This window comes from Venturia canescens, chromosome 4 (assembly GCF_019457755.1).
Source record: "Venturia canescens isolate UGA chromosome 4, ASM1945775v1, whole genome shotgun sequence".
In the NCBI taxonomy this organism is placed as follows: domain Eukaryota; kingdom Metazoa; phylum Arthropoda; class Insecta; order Hymenoptera; family Ichneumonidae; genus Venturia; species Venturia canescens.
Genome location: NC_057424.1, coordinates 20,067,505 through 20,082,595, shown reverse-complemented (window position 1 = coordinate 20,082,595; position 15,091 = coordinate 20,067,505). Strand labels below are relative to the sequence as shown.

Below are 15,091 nucleotides of genomic sequence, written 5' to 3'. Positions count from 1 at the left end.
TTACCCGCGCGCTTTCGACAACATCGGTTACTACTGAAATACGATTTTTTACCTCCTCGTTCACTCTCAGGCGAACGCATCAAAAGTACCAACGAAACTTTCCCCCTCGAGAAATATTCACTATAATATTGGGATCTGACACGGAGGCGTGGCCTAAATTTAATATGACGCAGCCGGGGGTGCAATCGCCTAGTCAAATCCGTGCGTGCGGTATATAAGCTCACCGTGTGAATATTGCATTAGGTATAAATATTTATGATAAATAATGGTAGTTTTAAGAATAGGTGATATTTGCCGATGCTCCGGTTCAACTCCTACTCATCGAAAACTCCATTTTTTATTTTATTTTTGCCTTTTTTTTTCATTTTTCGCGAGGTGTACCTACTTTTCCATTTTTTGTTTAATTTCGCCCAAAAACACTATTGTTAATTAATATGTTTTGAGGAGCGCGATGCACACCGGTTACGATTTGAAAATTCAACGCGCCAGATGTCTCACAAATTTTGGCAGATCCCAATACAAAGAGCTTTCGGTGAAGAAAACTTTGGTTGGCTCAACTTTTAGGGAATTTTTATTCCAATACTCTGTTCAACTGGATCATGAGAATTTAGTTGAATGCCTGAACAGCGATCGTTTCAATGGACAAATGAGTCAACTCTTTTCGATGAGACTTCTCAACGTGAATTTGTTTAACTGCACTCAGCCTATTCCTTCGTGAGTTAATTTCCATCACAAGATATTCTGTCAGCATTATTCGTCACCGTATAAAACATCATCTGTATGGGAGCTCTACTAATTTCTATCGATTTTTCGATCTGCAGTGAACGGAGTTGTCTTAATGTTTTTTCAAACCGAACAATTGCGAGATTTGAAATTGTAACTGGAAGGATTCGTTAGCGAACGAAGGGACCACGAGACACTTGTCACGTACGCTTTTTTTGACGGATGTTCGTTAACCGCAGGCAGAAAAAATCGAAAAAAAGAGAAGAAAATGAAAAACTATGAGATTGGACAAATTTAGTGAAAAGCATACGGTAACGCTGGTATTTTTGATGGAAGAATCGAGTTTTTTCGAATTCGTTGGATCACGATATCCTCGTCGTGACCCGGGGAAACCCGTACGCTTCGGAATGTAAGAAGATATTTGAGAAAGGAAATTTCCAGCATTGATGAAAAATTGAACGCATCCAAACGACTCGTTCTCTACGAGGAGTTTAAAAAGATCATGCTTTACTCGTCATTCAAAAAAGCAACTGAAATTTTTCTCGCCATCGTTAAAAACGTATTATCGCAATTATTGATATTATGCGTAATTTAATGACGCTGAACTTTTCAACGTTGGAGTCCAACGAAATGATGTAAAAAAACTCTCAAATAATTCCAGTAAATCTCCGATTTTGTTCCCTCCCGAATTTCCAATTCGTCATTTTTAAGCCACATCAATAATTCGTGAAATAATAAAATAATTAATAATAAATATATTTTTCGTACATTTCGTTGAACTACAACGTTGCAAACTTCAGCGTCGTGCAATTTATTTGTCGAAATTGATCAATTTTTAATCTAATTATAGCGGTTGAAATACTTTCGCAGTAATAACTTTCTCATGGTGTCGTCAAAGCTTTCGGTGTTTATGTCGTTATTGCTCGTTAACCTTAATTAACTAAGTGTTTTTATTTTTCTATTCCCAAGTAATGTTCACCGGCAACAAGGCTTCCTCGAGACACCATTGATCTCTAAAAACATTGTATTTTCTTATTCTCGTTTTTGGCTCTTTAAATTTGGGAGGATGCTGCGTTTCATTAAATCGAAATCGTCGCACAGGGAGTGTGCCTGCCACGAGCCTGTGTATAATCCTTAAAAAATGTGAATTTCGTTAATTGTTTTCCCGACAACTGCACGGTGGATCCTGTGATAATTCCGGGAACAGATGCACGCTGTATATTTCTAGGATATTTCCAAATTTCAACCCTTTAAGTTGGAATTTTCATTTTTTTATTATTAGATTCGCGTGATCTACCTTAATGACCGTCAAATTAGTGGGACAGTAATTTAAAAATCGTATAAAACACGCTCGAGAGCAATGAAATGTTGTTCAATATTGGATGATCGAATAAATAATGTGATATAATAGAAACGTGTGGCAGGACGAATATTACACGATGTTGGGGGCAAAACCTGTCAAACGCGTTATTCCGATCGCGAGATGCGGAAAATGCGATCTGTCACGGCCGAGGATCTCGGGATTTGGGAAATTCGCGGGGAGTCCCCACTTGCCACTGACGTTTGCATGTTTATCGCGCGCGGTGTAACGATGCGTACGCGTGCGTGCTCTAAAAATAGCACACGCACGCCTGCCTCCGTTTATTCTTAGCTCAAATATTTATCCGCGTATGGGGATTAACGACGCGCTCATTCTCACTCTCCTCCTTCGTGCCCCCTCCCTTCTCCTTCTCGCGACAATGCTTCCCGCGCGCTTCTTACTTCTCTTACTTTCCTCGTACGGAAATGGAACATTGACAATAGAATAGAATACCTGACTGATCGTTCGTGCGCACGTACCACATCGGAGAAGTGATCAATTATCTCGATACATATTTGTACACGAGATAAGTAGAGATTCATGGAAATCTGTGTAAGAAAAACAAACGTATATTCAAAACTATCCAAGTTCAAACATACGCTCAGTAAAAGTGTGTGAAATATCAACAAAGGGAAAGACGACCCGCAAACTCGAAGCGCCAGTAGCGCCACTTCGGAAGGAACTGAATAAAAACGTCGAAAAACCGTCTCTATTTTTGTACAAAAGACGAATTGACAGACGATTTGTGTGCTTTTGAAATCTTTTCGAAAGAATTTACGTGTTTATACCGATGGAAAACGGGAGATTGTTTATTCGAAGAAGGTCAAAATAGTCGTGTTAAAGGGGATGAAGAAAGGATTTTAATCACTGTGGAAATAATTGGTGAAATAAACAAAGAGAAAAAATGACAAAAAACACGTCTGCTCGTTTCGTATACAGAAAAAAACAACACGAAAAAAAGGAACTTGACGGGGTCACTGTATTATTGGATCAAATGGAATCGAATATAATTTATTCGAACATTTTATTCGTGCAGGATTCGCTATAATGAAACATCAATTTTAGCTCCTCATTAACTGACCACTACGATTAATATGATATCTGAAACATCACTCCAAATATACCGTATAATTTGGCGAGCCGAAGCGTACGTGACTACATAAAAACCTCTACGGACTCCCGGTACGTCATCAGACTGGAAGAAAGTGTTGCTAAAAATTTCATAATAACCGAGGTGAATATTACGAAACAAATCCGAATCTTTCCGACACTGAGTTCAACTTGGAAGCTCACTGTGGAACCAATTATTTAGGGGGTTAGAATTTGACACGGTGAAAATTTCAAAAATAAACGCTCGAATAAGTCGGGTGGAACTAACCTACGACAATTCATCGCGCTCTTGTCACGATCGGTTTCACGGAGAATCCACTGTGTTACGTGCCGCGAATATACAACGAAGCGAAATCGTCATTTCCTCCATACCTCTTCCTTTTCCTCATTTTTACTGCAATATAGTTTTCTAAGTATAACCGACCTAACCACTCGACGATATCAACAATAATCACGCTCGATGCGTCGCACAGAAAGAGAGAGGTTAGGTGTTTCACAATGCCTCGAGCAGACGTAACGCGCGGTTCGTCATCAATCTCAATTAAAATAATCGTCACTTTATTCTTATCGTCAAATCATTTAATTCTAATTTTAGAAAACGAGTTTCCAGTACCTTGTATCGACGTTTTTTTTCCACTGCTCGGCTAACAGAAAAATGCAACGAGCACACTGCGCATGCATTCGCGCGCCAAATTTATTCATTTATTGGCGCGATCTGCTTTTTTTTTGTCACGGACTTGTCGATGCAACACTACTAATCGTTATTTATTTTTGGGTACTTGACAATCGTTAACGTTTATTTGTATAGATCGTATCAACTGCAAAATCGGAAAAAGTACTGCAATACCTCTTTAGAAATAGATATTTTGAAGTCGCTGCTCGAGTTGTTCGAGTACATATAGGGATGGTGCAGATTCGATGGTCGAAAGTACTCGTGGCGCCTCTAATGTCATAAATTATAAGTTTTTGGGGGTAGCACTTTCAATCACTTTCAATACTTTGATGGAAATACAATCATAATAATGTAATATATATATATAATAATACAATGATAAAAGACCCCCAAAAACTTTCACTTTTCATCTCTATAGTGGCGCGGTAGTCTACTTGCACCATCCCTGTAGCGTGCCTGTAGCTATATGGCCATTGCCCTTTATGATCATAAATCTCAAAGAACCAATGCGTTTGTGAGTGAAAATGTTTTAAAAAAATTCCCTCGACCATTATTATACATAGTTTGGTTTTACTTACCGGTCTGATGTTTGGGATCGAAAAACTTTGCCAATATAATCGTACGGTCGATTCGAACGAACGCTTCATCCGTCCAGTTAGCGTGGTAGTTAGTTTGGGACTGTTGAGTGTTGAGATTTAATGTTAAGAACAATTAATATGCCATCTGGTGTTGGGTTATCAAGGTTATCAACTTAAATTGTGAGTGCACACGGAACACGGACAACTAACACACTCAGTAACTCACATGTCACTCGTAGATGTATCAAAACACTATCGCACCTCGCACCCCTCTCACCCAAGCGCACCCTTTTGCCGCCATTTTCAATTCAGTTACGCCGCCATGACAGATCCCAATCAACAATTTGAGTTTTTAGTAGATACTCTTCAAAACGTACTTTGAAATATTCCGAAATTTCTGTCGTACGATTTTTTCGTAATATTATGACAGTTTTATAACATCTCCGTTCCCATTTCTTCCCAAATTCTCAACTATAGGTAAATCCAATGAAACGTGATGCGGACGTATATACACGAATAATAAATGCATGATCAATAAATTGAAATAAATTATCCCCACGTGTTTGCGGAAACGGTTAAAAATAGATTATTTGAATGAAAAGATTCATCGAGTAAAACGAATAGAAAAAGCATACGTTTAATCGAACTACGTCAGAATTTGCACTAATCGTAATGCGCAAGATGTGTGCGAGACGTTTTCCCGTTCACCGTTCGAAACTGTACTTGCTCGATGTGACGAGAGGAAACGGGTATACTTTGACGTAAAAAGTCGAATGAAAAAAAAAACCACAACAAAGAAAAAAAGGTGAAAAACGCTATCGCGATACGCGAAGATGAGACAAAAAAGATACGTCGGGAATCACTATTCCGTTTATGTGTTCCCTATGCTCGCGCAAGTCAAATCTCGATGAATTATTGGAACGGAGACACGGACGTAAGTATGTATATAGTTTTGAAACGACGCGAAGGCACGCGTCTCCCACCTAGACACTCCTCTCATTCCCACGTGCCAACGAGGATAAAAATCTCATCAAGTCAGACGAATGCACGAGTCTCGTTCTCTCTCTCTCTCTCTCTTCTGTAGTTTCGCCGGTGATCAAGACGTATCTCTTTTGGATAAGACGAAAGACGTCATTCGAGCGAGGCCTAACGTTCTTCTTTCGCTCGTCATTATATTGCTGCCTTTTGCAGCAAATTGAAAAAAAAAAAATATATGAACGAATAAAATAAAACGATAACTCGCGAATTGGCCATCGTACGTATGTACATGACACTTACAAATGGGCGAAACTATTTTTGTCCCAACCAGTCTCAAGGGCGTTCGCTTACCTATACTACATTAACTTCGCCAAAAATTCATCATGGAGTCAACTCGTGTCGAGGAAAATACGAACAACCATTTCTAAAACAATGGAATTCCCTGTGAAATTATTAGAATCGTGTTTCATACTACCTAAACTTCGACACACGTTTCTGAACGATCGAGAAAAATAATGATACTGCCGCGTTCTTTAAACGCAGAGATCTCAAAACGCTTGACAATTTTCGAGGAAAGCTCTTGATTTACCATTCGATATCGGATTTTTTCTATGCAACCATCCCCACTATTCTCCCGTTCCTTTTTCCTATAGTCTCAGACTGGATTTACCTGTAGGAAAAGTGTCGTTTTGCTGTGGGAAATCCGAGTAGAGGGCATCGTAAAACGGTTCACTCGTGTGAGCTTCATTCTCCTTGTACTTTTGCTCTTTCGAGATGTTTGAATTTCGGTACTCCTCAGAGTCTGACGTACTTTTTGTTTTACGTATTCAAACGAAAAATGTGTGCGTGTATTTAGAACGATTTTCATGGAAAAACTTAGCTCGTACTCGAGGCCAATCAAAGTCCAACTTTCAAAATAGTAATGAGAAAGGGGAACGACCGTCATTGAATTCGGACATCGTTGAACTCCATTCATTCGCATTCATATAAAAACCATTGTTTTATCGAACTAAGCAAATAAACTCGTCGTACACTTCGGTGTGCGTTCTTATATCAAATTTATCTTTAAATCGTAATTATTATTAAAATTATATAATTCTTTTGCATCGTCGCATAATAAAAATATATCGTTGATAAATTTGCTCAAGGCACAATTTCATTGTACGAACAATCACTTATTGCATCTGCGATTGATGAAATATTATCAATTTCTGTTTTATAAATATCAGTTATTTCGTAGGGCTTACGTTTTTTCCAAATATCGTCTCAGAAGAGAAAGTAACGCGAAATGATTATTTTGTTTCCCTACGATGTCGTTGAAATTCCTTTCATCCGTGGTGCGGGTACGTCGACTTCGATAATAGCTCCCAATTTAGAGTGGTAAACTCCCACTCGCTCTCAATCTCAGCATACGTATAACTTTTATGGCTCATCTTCCGGTTCGTAAAATCGAATTGTCGCGTTCAAACAGCGGTCGCAAGTTTGTCTTTTCGCGATTCCATCCCTTCGATCAATCCGGTCAATAAATCTTCCATTTCGGTGGCCGCGCGTTTCAGTTCGCAGTTGTCATCCGCACTGAAAGACTCTGCATTTTTTTTTGTAATGGAAAAAAAACGTTAATCGTCTGAGAAAGTACTAAAATGATTTTTGCAAGACATTGAGAATGAAGGTTGGTGTATTTGACAAAAAACAATGAACTTTTGGGGAAAAATTGCATTTGTTAATACGATCGGTCCCCGGAGCCAACGCTTTCCGCCGGCCAATGGAAAAGTCCATCGGAATCTGCTCCGTCACGAAAGTGCCAATCGCGAACGAGGTTTTTTGAGTCTTTCGCAAATCATATTTGATAACGTACCTTCAAGCAAACAATCGTTGGCAACCATGTGCTGAAGTCGGTTGAGTATGTCGTTCAAATCGCCCTGTATATTTTGTAGACTACTGTGCTGCGAATGTTTGTCAGGGCGTTGCAACGAGGAGGGTGTATTATCGCGGAGTATACCGTTCGGTGAAATCGACACAACGTGGGAAGCATCAACATTTTCGACGGATTTTGGAGCATATTTGCTTTTGGCATTTGTTCCACCGTTGGAATTTAGCCATTGCGAGAAACCACTTTCCCCGTGGCTCAAGCTCGTTCTGTTGCCGCCTGTAGAACAAGAAATTATACGTTTCCGATGAATAATCTTTTGACTTCAATTCTAAAGGAGGAAAAAGAATGTTGGTACATCGAAACTGCAGCCCTTCGTACACCGACGAAGCACAAACTTTATTCACGAGTTTAAGCGCACAGTTTTACCTCCGATCCACGTGCTGAGATCGATCCGTGAATTATCGGAGATTCTCGTGCCGACGGGACTCGCGTAAGTTGCTTCTGACTGTGAAAGATTCTCGTTTTGGGATTCGTATTTTTCCCGAATCGTCGAATCATTCTTTCGCGAAATATTATCCTCTTGAGATTCGTCGCAACTTTGACGGACTATCGGGCTGAGTTCGAACTCGAGCATTGGCACACCTTGGAACCTCGAAGCCAATGGATTCACCATCGGCGTACTCTGCACGCGATTCGCCATCTGGCAAGTCGTATTGGTGAAGAGGTACTTCTGTAAAAATGAAAGATTCGTTAACGGCGAGGTTGCAATTTTTAAGTCTTTTTTCAAATAATACAACAACTATATCGATTGCCTTCAATATTTTCAAACGTTGCAATTGAGATTCGATGCTGGAACGATGACGCTGAAGACGCTCAGCTCTACTGCCGCAAATTTCCATCAACTCGAGCTGCAGTTGTCGGTTTTCTTCTTCCAAGTGATTTATGATGCTCTGCAATTCTTTTTGCGGGTCGTTCAATACTTTTCTTCGTACTGTGCTCCTCAAGGACATTGTGTCGAGTGCCTGAGCCTCGTCGCTATTGTGATCCACGAAAAGCGGAAAGGGAACGCAAAACAAACGTGAAAAGGAGTGTCAGAAGAAGGCAGACGAAGAAAGAAGGATAGAAGGACGATAAATATACTTGGATTAGTCATGACATTTTTGTGTATTAAAAAAAACTCGGTTGATCAATTGAATGACGTACTGAATCGCATTCGGAGGCGGTTCGTCGAGATGCATCGCTACGGTCTGCGTCGGACACAGCCTCAGTTTGTTTCGTATCAATTCTATTATAAGTTTCGTCACTTCTCGGCTTGACGTCTATCAGAAATCGAAAAAAGAACCTTTTATTTTTCGAGCTTTTTACATTCTCCTGTGTACTGCTGATATTTTGAGAATATTCTCGTCTCACCTTGGCGCAATATTCTCTAACCGGATGCTTCAATTTGTGTTTGCTCGAAGTTTTACCCAGGAAAAAGCATGCCTGACACTGATGATAGCGCGCGCATCGCAAACACGAAAATCGAGGACCGTGGACTGGAGTCGTTTTACAGGATGAACACTTTATGTTGTGGATTGCTGAAATTCAAGTATGTTTCACCATTCAAGCGTGTCACACCGAGAATGATAACCCAAGTTTGGATTGCGGCTTCCACAATACGTTTCTATACTTCCGTCCCATTTCGGAAACGCCAAATCTTTGAATACTTTTCTATTGCACAATTCCCGAATTTTTTTATGGTCAAGTAGCGTCGAGTTATTAGAGGGAATAGACTCACTGTGTTCCGCAGACTTCATGCGATTGAACGTTGAAATCCATGTGAGTAAAGGTGGATCTTGCATAATCCAGGTTGCGAATTCAACTTCGCTCACACCGAGCGAGCCTCGAGACTAAAAATGAAAAAAACGATTTACGAATACTGCGTTTTGAAGAGAGCAGCAACGTTTCTTCCGAGATTTTTTCTTTTGACTTGTTGATAATGTTGAATGAATTTGATGGAGACCTCAATAAAACAACTGTCGATGCTCGATTGAACGATATGACTCCCATAAGCCACGCTTTCGCCAAGCATCTCGGTGACCTTGCAAATGTTCATCAACAGTGTGTGCAAAGCTGCTTTCGATAAACAGGCGTTATGATCGGCCAACAGTTGATAAAAGTACTCGTATTTGTCCTGCAGTTTGCCACAGCTCATAAGCGTCAATGCGACTTTTACCGAAAACACCAGAACTTTGCCCTTGCGTTCACTAAAAAAAAAAAGCATTGTTTCGTCATTTAAATATTCGTATAAATGTATGACAAAATTGTTGTTACTCTAAGAAATGTTGATCAAGGAAGAAGAATATTTGAAGAATAGAATGTGCTCACGATTTGGACACTGGAGAGATCAGAACAGCATGGCCTCAGGAATCGAAATATTCATTTTTGTTTAATTTTTTCAGGAAATTTTGAATCTTTCCAATCGGTTATTGCATTGTGCAATCGTAAACTCGGTACAGGAAAAAGATTTATTTACGATTTCCTTCGATTAATAACAACGTCGGAAATAGACAACGTATACGAATTTTCTGAATAAGAGTCAGGATGAAATGAAACCTACCTGTCAAATGTATTGAGGATATAATGGACAGCCAATTTCGTAGCGTGATTTACGTCAAAATCGACTTCTGCCTCTTTGTGGGCGGCAAAGTAAATGTCCGAAATGACGTCCTCGATCTCAGTCTCGTCGAGAGTTACCGAATTTTCGGTAAACGACAGTCTATGACGTTCGAAAACGCCCACAATCAATTTCAGTTGTACGTATTTCACTAGAAACAATAACGATCTAACTCTCAAAACTGTTCAAATGTCGAAGCGCATCGTTATGTTGACTTTGGATTCATCAAACACTTTTCTCCAGGGAAATATCCAGCAATAATGTTTGGAGTACAAATTTTGTCTCAATCAATTAACTTTTGGATTATAATGAAAAATATTCCCTGCGACATCTATACTTATTGTCCACGTATTTCAAGGCAACGGCTGAGAACTTTGAAATAATTGTCATAACGACATAAACATACAAATTTCAGTGGTCATCAATTTTTTTTAATGTGTTCTTTCTAAATATCACAACGATGGGATAAAATAATTTGTCTAAGAGCAATAATATTTCTGGAAGTACTGGAAATTAAGACGATAAATATTCATATTCATTAGTCCTTAAATTCCTATGTCTCAAATTCACTTAACATATTCCAACTTCCACTGTAAAAAATAGGGAAACCATAAAAGTATGCAGAAACGAGTAGCAACGTTGAATAAACAATTAATGACGATAGGAATTTTCTGTTACAAGTTTAATCGACGAATGTTTGAAGCCAGAAAAGCCGAGGTTACTTTTTTATTTGCATGAATGTAGTAAAGAATTTTTTTGAAAGAATGGGAAATTGGTAGTTTCATAATTTCTGCCAATACTCACTGTACAATTCTCTATGCAAAATTTGCATTTTTGCAGCAGTTCTGTAAGACGCATATCGAATGGGATTGCACTCTTCGATCGCCCTCATGATATTTTTCATGGCTGGATTTTCGCACTGGGATTGTTTCATTGTTTGACTGAAAAAAAATAATAATTTTAGAAAGAAAATTTTCCGAGTAATGGAGTATGGAAAAACATGACAAAAAAAAATAATAGAAAGTATAATGAAACTGAGAATTACTTGGTATAATAGGACCCTTGCGTATCGGGCCCAGATTGGCTCATCCATTCGTTTGTGCACTCTAAAAAAAAACACTTTTGTATACAATCTACAAAACTAAATATTCACCCTGAGTGAACTCGGAAAAAAAGAATTCACCTTGTGTCATAGTGGATCGTTCTTCGACCGATGAATTTTATAATATTTAGTAATAAAATTCAAAATTAATGAAAAGCGTCCATTTTACAGTGTGGAGGGGGAATAAATTGGCGATTCGACGAGAAGTTCGAGGACCGAATATATCCACGATTTTTGGTTATTCCCATTGGTTAGTGGGCTTAAATTTAAGACCCAACTATGGCCGACGTATGACTCGTTTTTCCGCCAAGATTGGCGCACGGTTACGAAAAATAAACATTTTTTCGTTTATTGTTACGCCTAAATTTCCCAACAAAACTCCGGTGAGTAAGCGTCCTTTCGAATGTCGATCACGTACATTTATTATTCTGTCCGACGGACGTACGTACCCCCTGTCACGGTGGCCGAACACACTGCTCACACCCCAAGATGCCCCACTCACAATCGGTCCCCACAAGTCCCTCGAGTCTTTTACACGCGATCGAATGGGAACCGCCGTGTGGTCGGGGCATCGTTCCAACAGGTGTAACGGTAAACACCATATGCCTCTACTATACCTATGGATTACTACACTATCGTGTATTGTTCGAAGAACACTATAGACCGAAGTCTTCGTAGCTTTCCCATCGTCTTTTCCTCCCTACTACAAGACCCGGGACGACTCAAGTTTTTTCCCCATCCGCTTTCTCTTTCTTTCTCGCTCTATCGATTTCTCCATGAAAGTGAAAAATTTAAAACGTACTTTTTCATAGTTAGAAAATCTTTTTTATCTGTGTATTAAAAAAATCGTTTCAAATAAATTTTCTTTTCATTTTAACGATTATATCGCACTGATGCCTGGCGCTAGTGTCGCAATGGTCGGCCCCCCCAGATTTCATATACACACGCATGAAACATGTGCATTTCGAATTAAATATAATATTTAGACAAAATTTCTCAAGAACGTAGAGAAATTCTAGCCCAAATTCCCAAAATTTCGGGTGTAACGAAAATCGAAAAATTTCGTAACACTTCATTGTTCATCTTTCAACCCCGGTTTTGTATTTTGTGAGAATTCCGTTCCCTGCTGTGTGAACATAAAAGATCGTTTTGGTTTAAATCGATCAAAATTAACATTTGATCCAAAATTGATGAGGAAATAATGAAAATTTAGTCAGGTGATGTTTCTAATTTTATTGATCAATCAACTCCGTTCGGTTCGACGATTTCGTAAAGAGACAGATGCTGAAACTTGAGAACCTCGAGGCCCCAACTGGTCCAATTAGGCAATAAATACCGTGCAAATATTTCCAAACATTTCGGATTCGCCACCAAATATGGTCTCATGATTTCTACAAAGGACAAAAATAAACGAGAACATGATTAGCATTCAAATCAACAATTTTACTAACAGGAATGTTTGGTGGTAAATGCAGACCAAATCGACAGGGTGACATTATGACGGTTAAGGTAACTACTACTGTACTGCATGCTAGTCAAATGGGTGCTAAATTTTCAAAACACTTTTATACCAAGTAAACGTACCGATTAAACGCATTATTAGTGGATTTGTATTACAGCATATTTTATTAACATGTAAAAATATGAAAAACGATAGTTTTACAAAACAATCAACTGATAAATGCAAATTTCCACGATGACACGTTTTCTTGCAATGACTGATTTTATTGCAACAAGTCTCATTTTATTCCTTAACTGATTTTCTACGAATTCACCGTGTAGTTTTTTTTTTAACTTAATCGTTTCACTGTTGCAGCTAATTGTTCATTAAGCGAAGAAACTTTTTCATTTATAATTTCTGAAGGAATGAATTTAAAGAAAAAATCTACGTGGTGAATTCGTAGAGGATCAGCTGAGTTATAAAATGAGACTTAGTGCAATAAAATCGGTTAAAAAATACAGATAATTCTTTGAAAAATACCTGTGAAAATGTGTTGTCATGGAAATTTGCATTTATCAGTTGATAGTTTTGCAAAACTATCATTTTTAATATTTTTTCACGTTAATAAAATATACATGAATGCATATCTATTAACAGTAAATTTAATCGATTCGATAAAATTGGTCTAAAAGCGTTTTGAAAATTTAGCACTCATTTGACTAGCATGCACTGCAGGAGTTACCTTAAACCCAAACAAATCCCCTTCGGTCGTAGGAGCAAAAAAATCATTTCAATATAATTTACACTTACCGTTTATCGGCGGTTTGTGAGAGTGCACGCAACTCGGAACGCTGACAATTAATTTTTTATCAGGAATTTTTGTTTCGTTTCCTAAAATTTTTCGTCCGAAGATCAAAATTTCATAGGGCTGTTTTTCGTTCGTGAAGTTGAACTCACAAACCGTATTTCCCGACTGGGTCACCTTGACAAATATATACCGTTACATACAATCGGAGGAGGGTTTTACATACTATGAGGAAAATATCATCATGAATCATTGCGCTACTCAAAGAATCACTGATCTGTGAAATGAGATTATAACTCACTTTGACCCAGTACCACTTTCCTACGTATACAATTCCCCACGCTGGAAACATCTCATTGAGAATACTGTTTAAATGACTCGGGGCGTTTGTACACCACACAGCGACTATTCCATTTTTTCCTAGCAAATTTTCAATTGGCATTTTTTCCAATTCTTCGTTGTACATCATGCTGTAACTGATGAAACCATTAGAACGTTTTAATCCAATGTATTTCTAACATTAAAATGGTTCAGAAAAACTAAGTTTGATAACCGGTTCAAAAATGATTTCTATTGATGCTGATTTTCATTGTTTTTCATAGTTTTGAATTCCTGTAACGATATCGGTTTTTGTATAAAAACGTGCATAAAGATCGTGATCTTCTTTCTAACGTTCAATGATGTTTGAATGAATGTAAAAAGAAAGCAAGGATTAAAATTAAATTTATATTTCGTATCAACCATCAAACTTAACGCTTTGTCCTAAGATTTGATTGAGAAACAACGAGGCTCTTCATAATTATTTTTGGCAAATTCAAAAAATAGATAAAAGAAATAATTACTTAAATGCTTGCACAGTTTTACCTGGATTCAACAAACTTTTCCTTTTTCCTACGTACGAATTTGTTCCACCATGGAGGATCCATCAATATAAAATCATATTGCTGCTCACAGCCAAGCTTCTCGAATATATCTTTCACGTCGTATGCATAAAAAAAACTTCTTTTGGGAAACACGAATTTCTGATTCCCTGTCTGAACCACGATTGGGTTTTCATTGTCATTGGCTCCATGAAAATTTCCTAATTGAAGCAAAGCACTGCCCGAATAAAAATTGTCTGACACAGTCCGTGCCACTTGATTGTTGTCATATGTGTCGCCTGGATTGAAAACATTTTGCGCAGCAACTAAACATCTCATGCGCATAAATGCATCTCTGACGAAATTCACCTGAAAGTCGCGAAAGTGATTCATTGACATCAGGATAAAATTCTTTCATAATTTACCTGATCCAGATCCTCGGAGGAATTTACCAACTTTTTTCTCTTTTTCACTCTCCCACGCAGTGCACCGTTTTCCGATTTAGCAACTTGATTGTTTCTCAAAAACTGCGAGTTTATAGCAAAAAATCTTTCATCGAATTTCAAATTGCAGGCTTTATCAATATTTATGACATTTTTGTAAATTTCGTTCAAGTATTGAAGATGCGAAAGAATCCATCCATCCTCCGTGCTTAGCAAGATACTCATGTCTCTTTACAACACACTCGTTTTGCCGATTTAATTGACAAAACGTAAACAAGTGAATGAACGATGCCAGATGCCCAGACCGATACTGCCGATACCACAATAAAAATAAGTAAAAATGATTCTTTACTGCGATTTTGTTTACGAAAACAAAACTTTCGGTTTCACCGCAGAAAAGAATAAGCTTCACCCGCCGTACTTTCCAATTATATTACCAATCGTAGGTAACAAGCGACTATCGATAAATTGAAAATGTTCAAGTGCGCGTTC

The 15,091-nt window shown here is 38.2% G+C and overlaps 2 protein-coding genes across 4 annotated transcripts; both read right to left on the bottom strand.

Moving 5' to 3' along the window:
- Positions 1-6,397: 6,397 nt before the first annotated feature.
- On the bottom strand, positions 6,398-12,136 carry LOC122409899 (dystrophin-like). Of its 2 annotated transcripts, XM_043417797.1 has the most exons (13): positions 11,500-12,136; positions 11,132-11,410; positions 10,994-11,054; positions 10,753-10,889; positions 9,892-10,099; positions 9,295-9,538; positions 9,070-9,181; positions 8,703-8,869; positions 8,496-8,611; positions 8,105-8,327; positions 7,719-8,022; positions 7,278-7,568; positions 6,398-7,007 (listed from the first exon to the last, which is right to left on the bottom strand). In XM_043417797.1, the coding sequence occupies exons 2-13, from the start codon at positions 11,139-11,141 to the stop codon at positions 6,886-6,888; spliced, it is 1,995 nt and encodes a 664-aa protein (XP_043273732.1). In that variant the 5' UTR covers positions 11,142-11,410; positions 11,500-12,136; the 3' UTR covers positions 6,398-6,885. The 2 variants fall into 2 exon arrangements, with proteins under 2 accessions (XP_043273732.1, XP_043273731.1); XM_043417796.1 differs by having other exon boundaries at positions 11,132-12,136.
- A 127-nt stretch (positions 12,137-12,263) lies between these two features.
- Positions 12,264-15,009, bottom strand: Mettl4 (Methyltransferase like 4). Of its 2 annotated transcripts, none has more exons than XM_043417809.1 (5): positions 14,582-15,009; positions 14,161-14,525; positions 13,598-13,766; positions 13,302-13,473; positions 12,264-12,441 (listed from the first exon to the last, which is right to left on the bottom strand). In XM_043417809.1, exons 1-5 carry the CDS (start codon positions 14,822-14,824, stop codon positions 12,290-12,292), a joined length of 1,101 nt encoding a protein of 366 aa, XP_043273744.1. In that variant the 5' UTR covers positions 14,825-15,009; the 3' UTR covers positions 12,264-12,289. The 2 variants fall into 2 exon arrangements, with proteins under 2 accessions (XP_043273744.1, XP_043273743.1); XM_043417808.1 differs by having other exon boundaries at positions 13,598-13,772; positions 14,582-15,004.
- Between the last annotated feature and the right edge of the window lie 82 nt (positions 15,010-15,091).

Coding starts and splice junctions, on each gene's coding strand:
- Mettl4 (XM_043417808.1), bottom strand. CDS start 14,824: ATGAGTATCTTGCTAAGCACGGAGGATGGATGGATTCTTTCGCATCTT. Junction 13,474..13,597: donor GAAAGTGGTACTGGGTCAAA/GTGAGTTATAAT, acceptor ATATTTGTCAAG/GTGACCCAGTCGGGAAATAC. Junction 12,442..13,301: donor TCACAAACCGCCGATAAACG/GTAAGTGTAAAT, acceptor TGTCCTTTGTAG/AAATCATGAGACCATATTTG.
- LOC122409899 (XM_043417796.1), bottom strand. Junction 8,023..8,104: donor AACGTTTGAAAATATTGAAG/GCAATCGATATA, acceptor TCATTTTTACAG/AAGTACCTCTTCACCAATAC. Junction 7,569..7,718: donor TCTCAGCACGTGGATCGGAG/GTAAAACTGTGC, acceptor CTTGTTCTACAG/GCGGCAACAGAACGAGCTTG.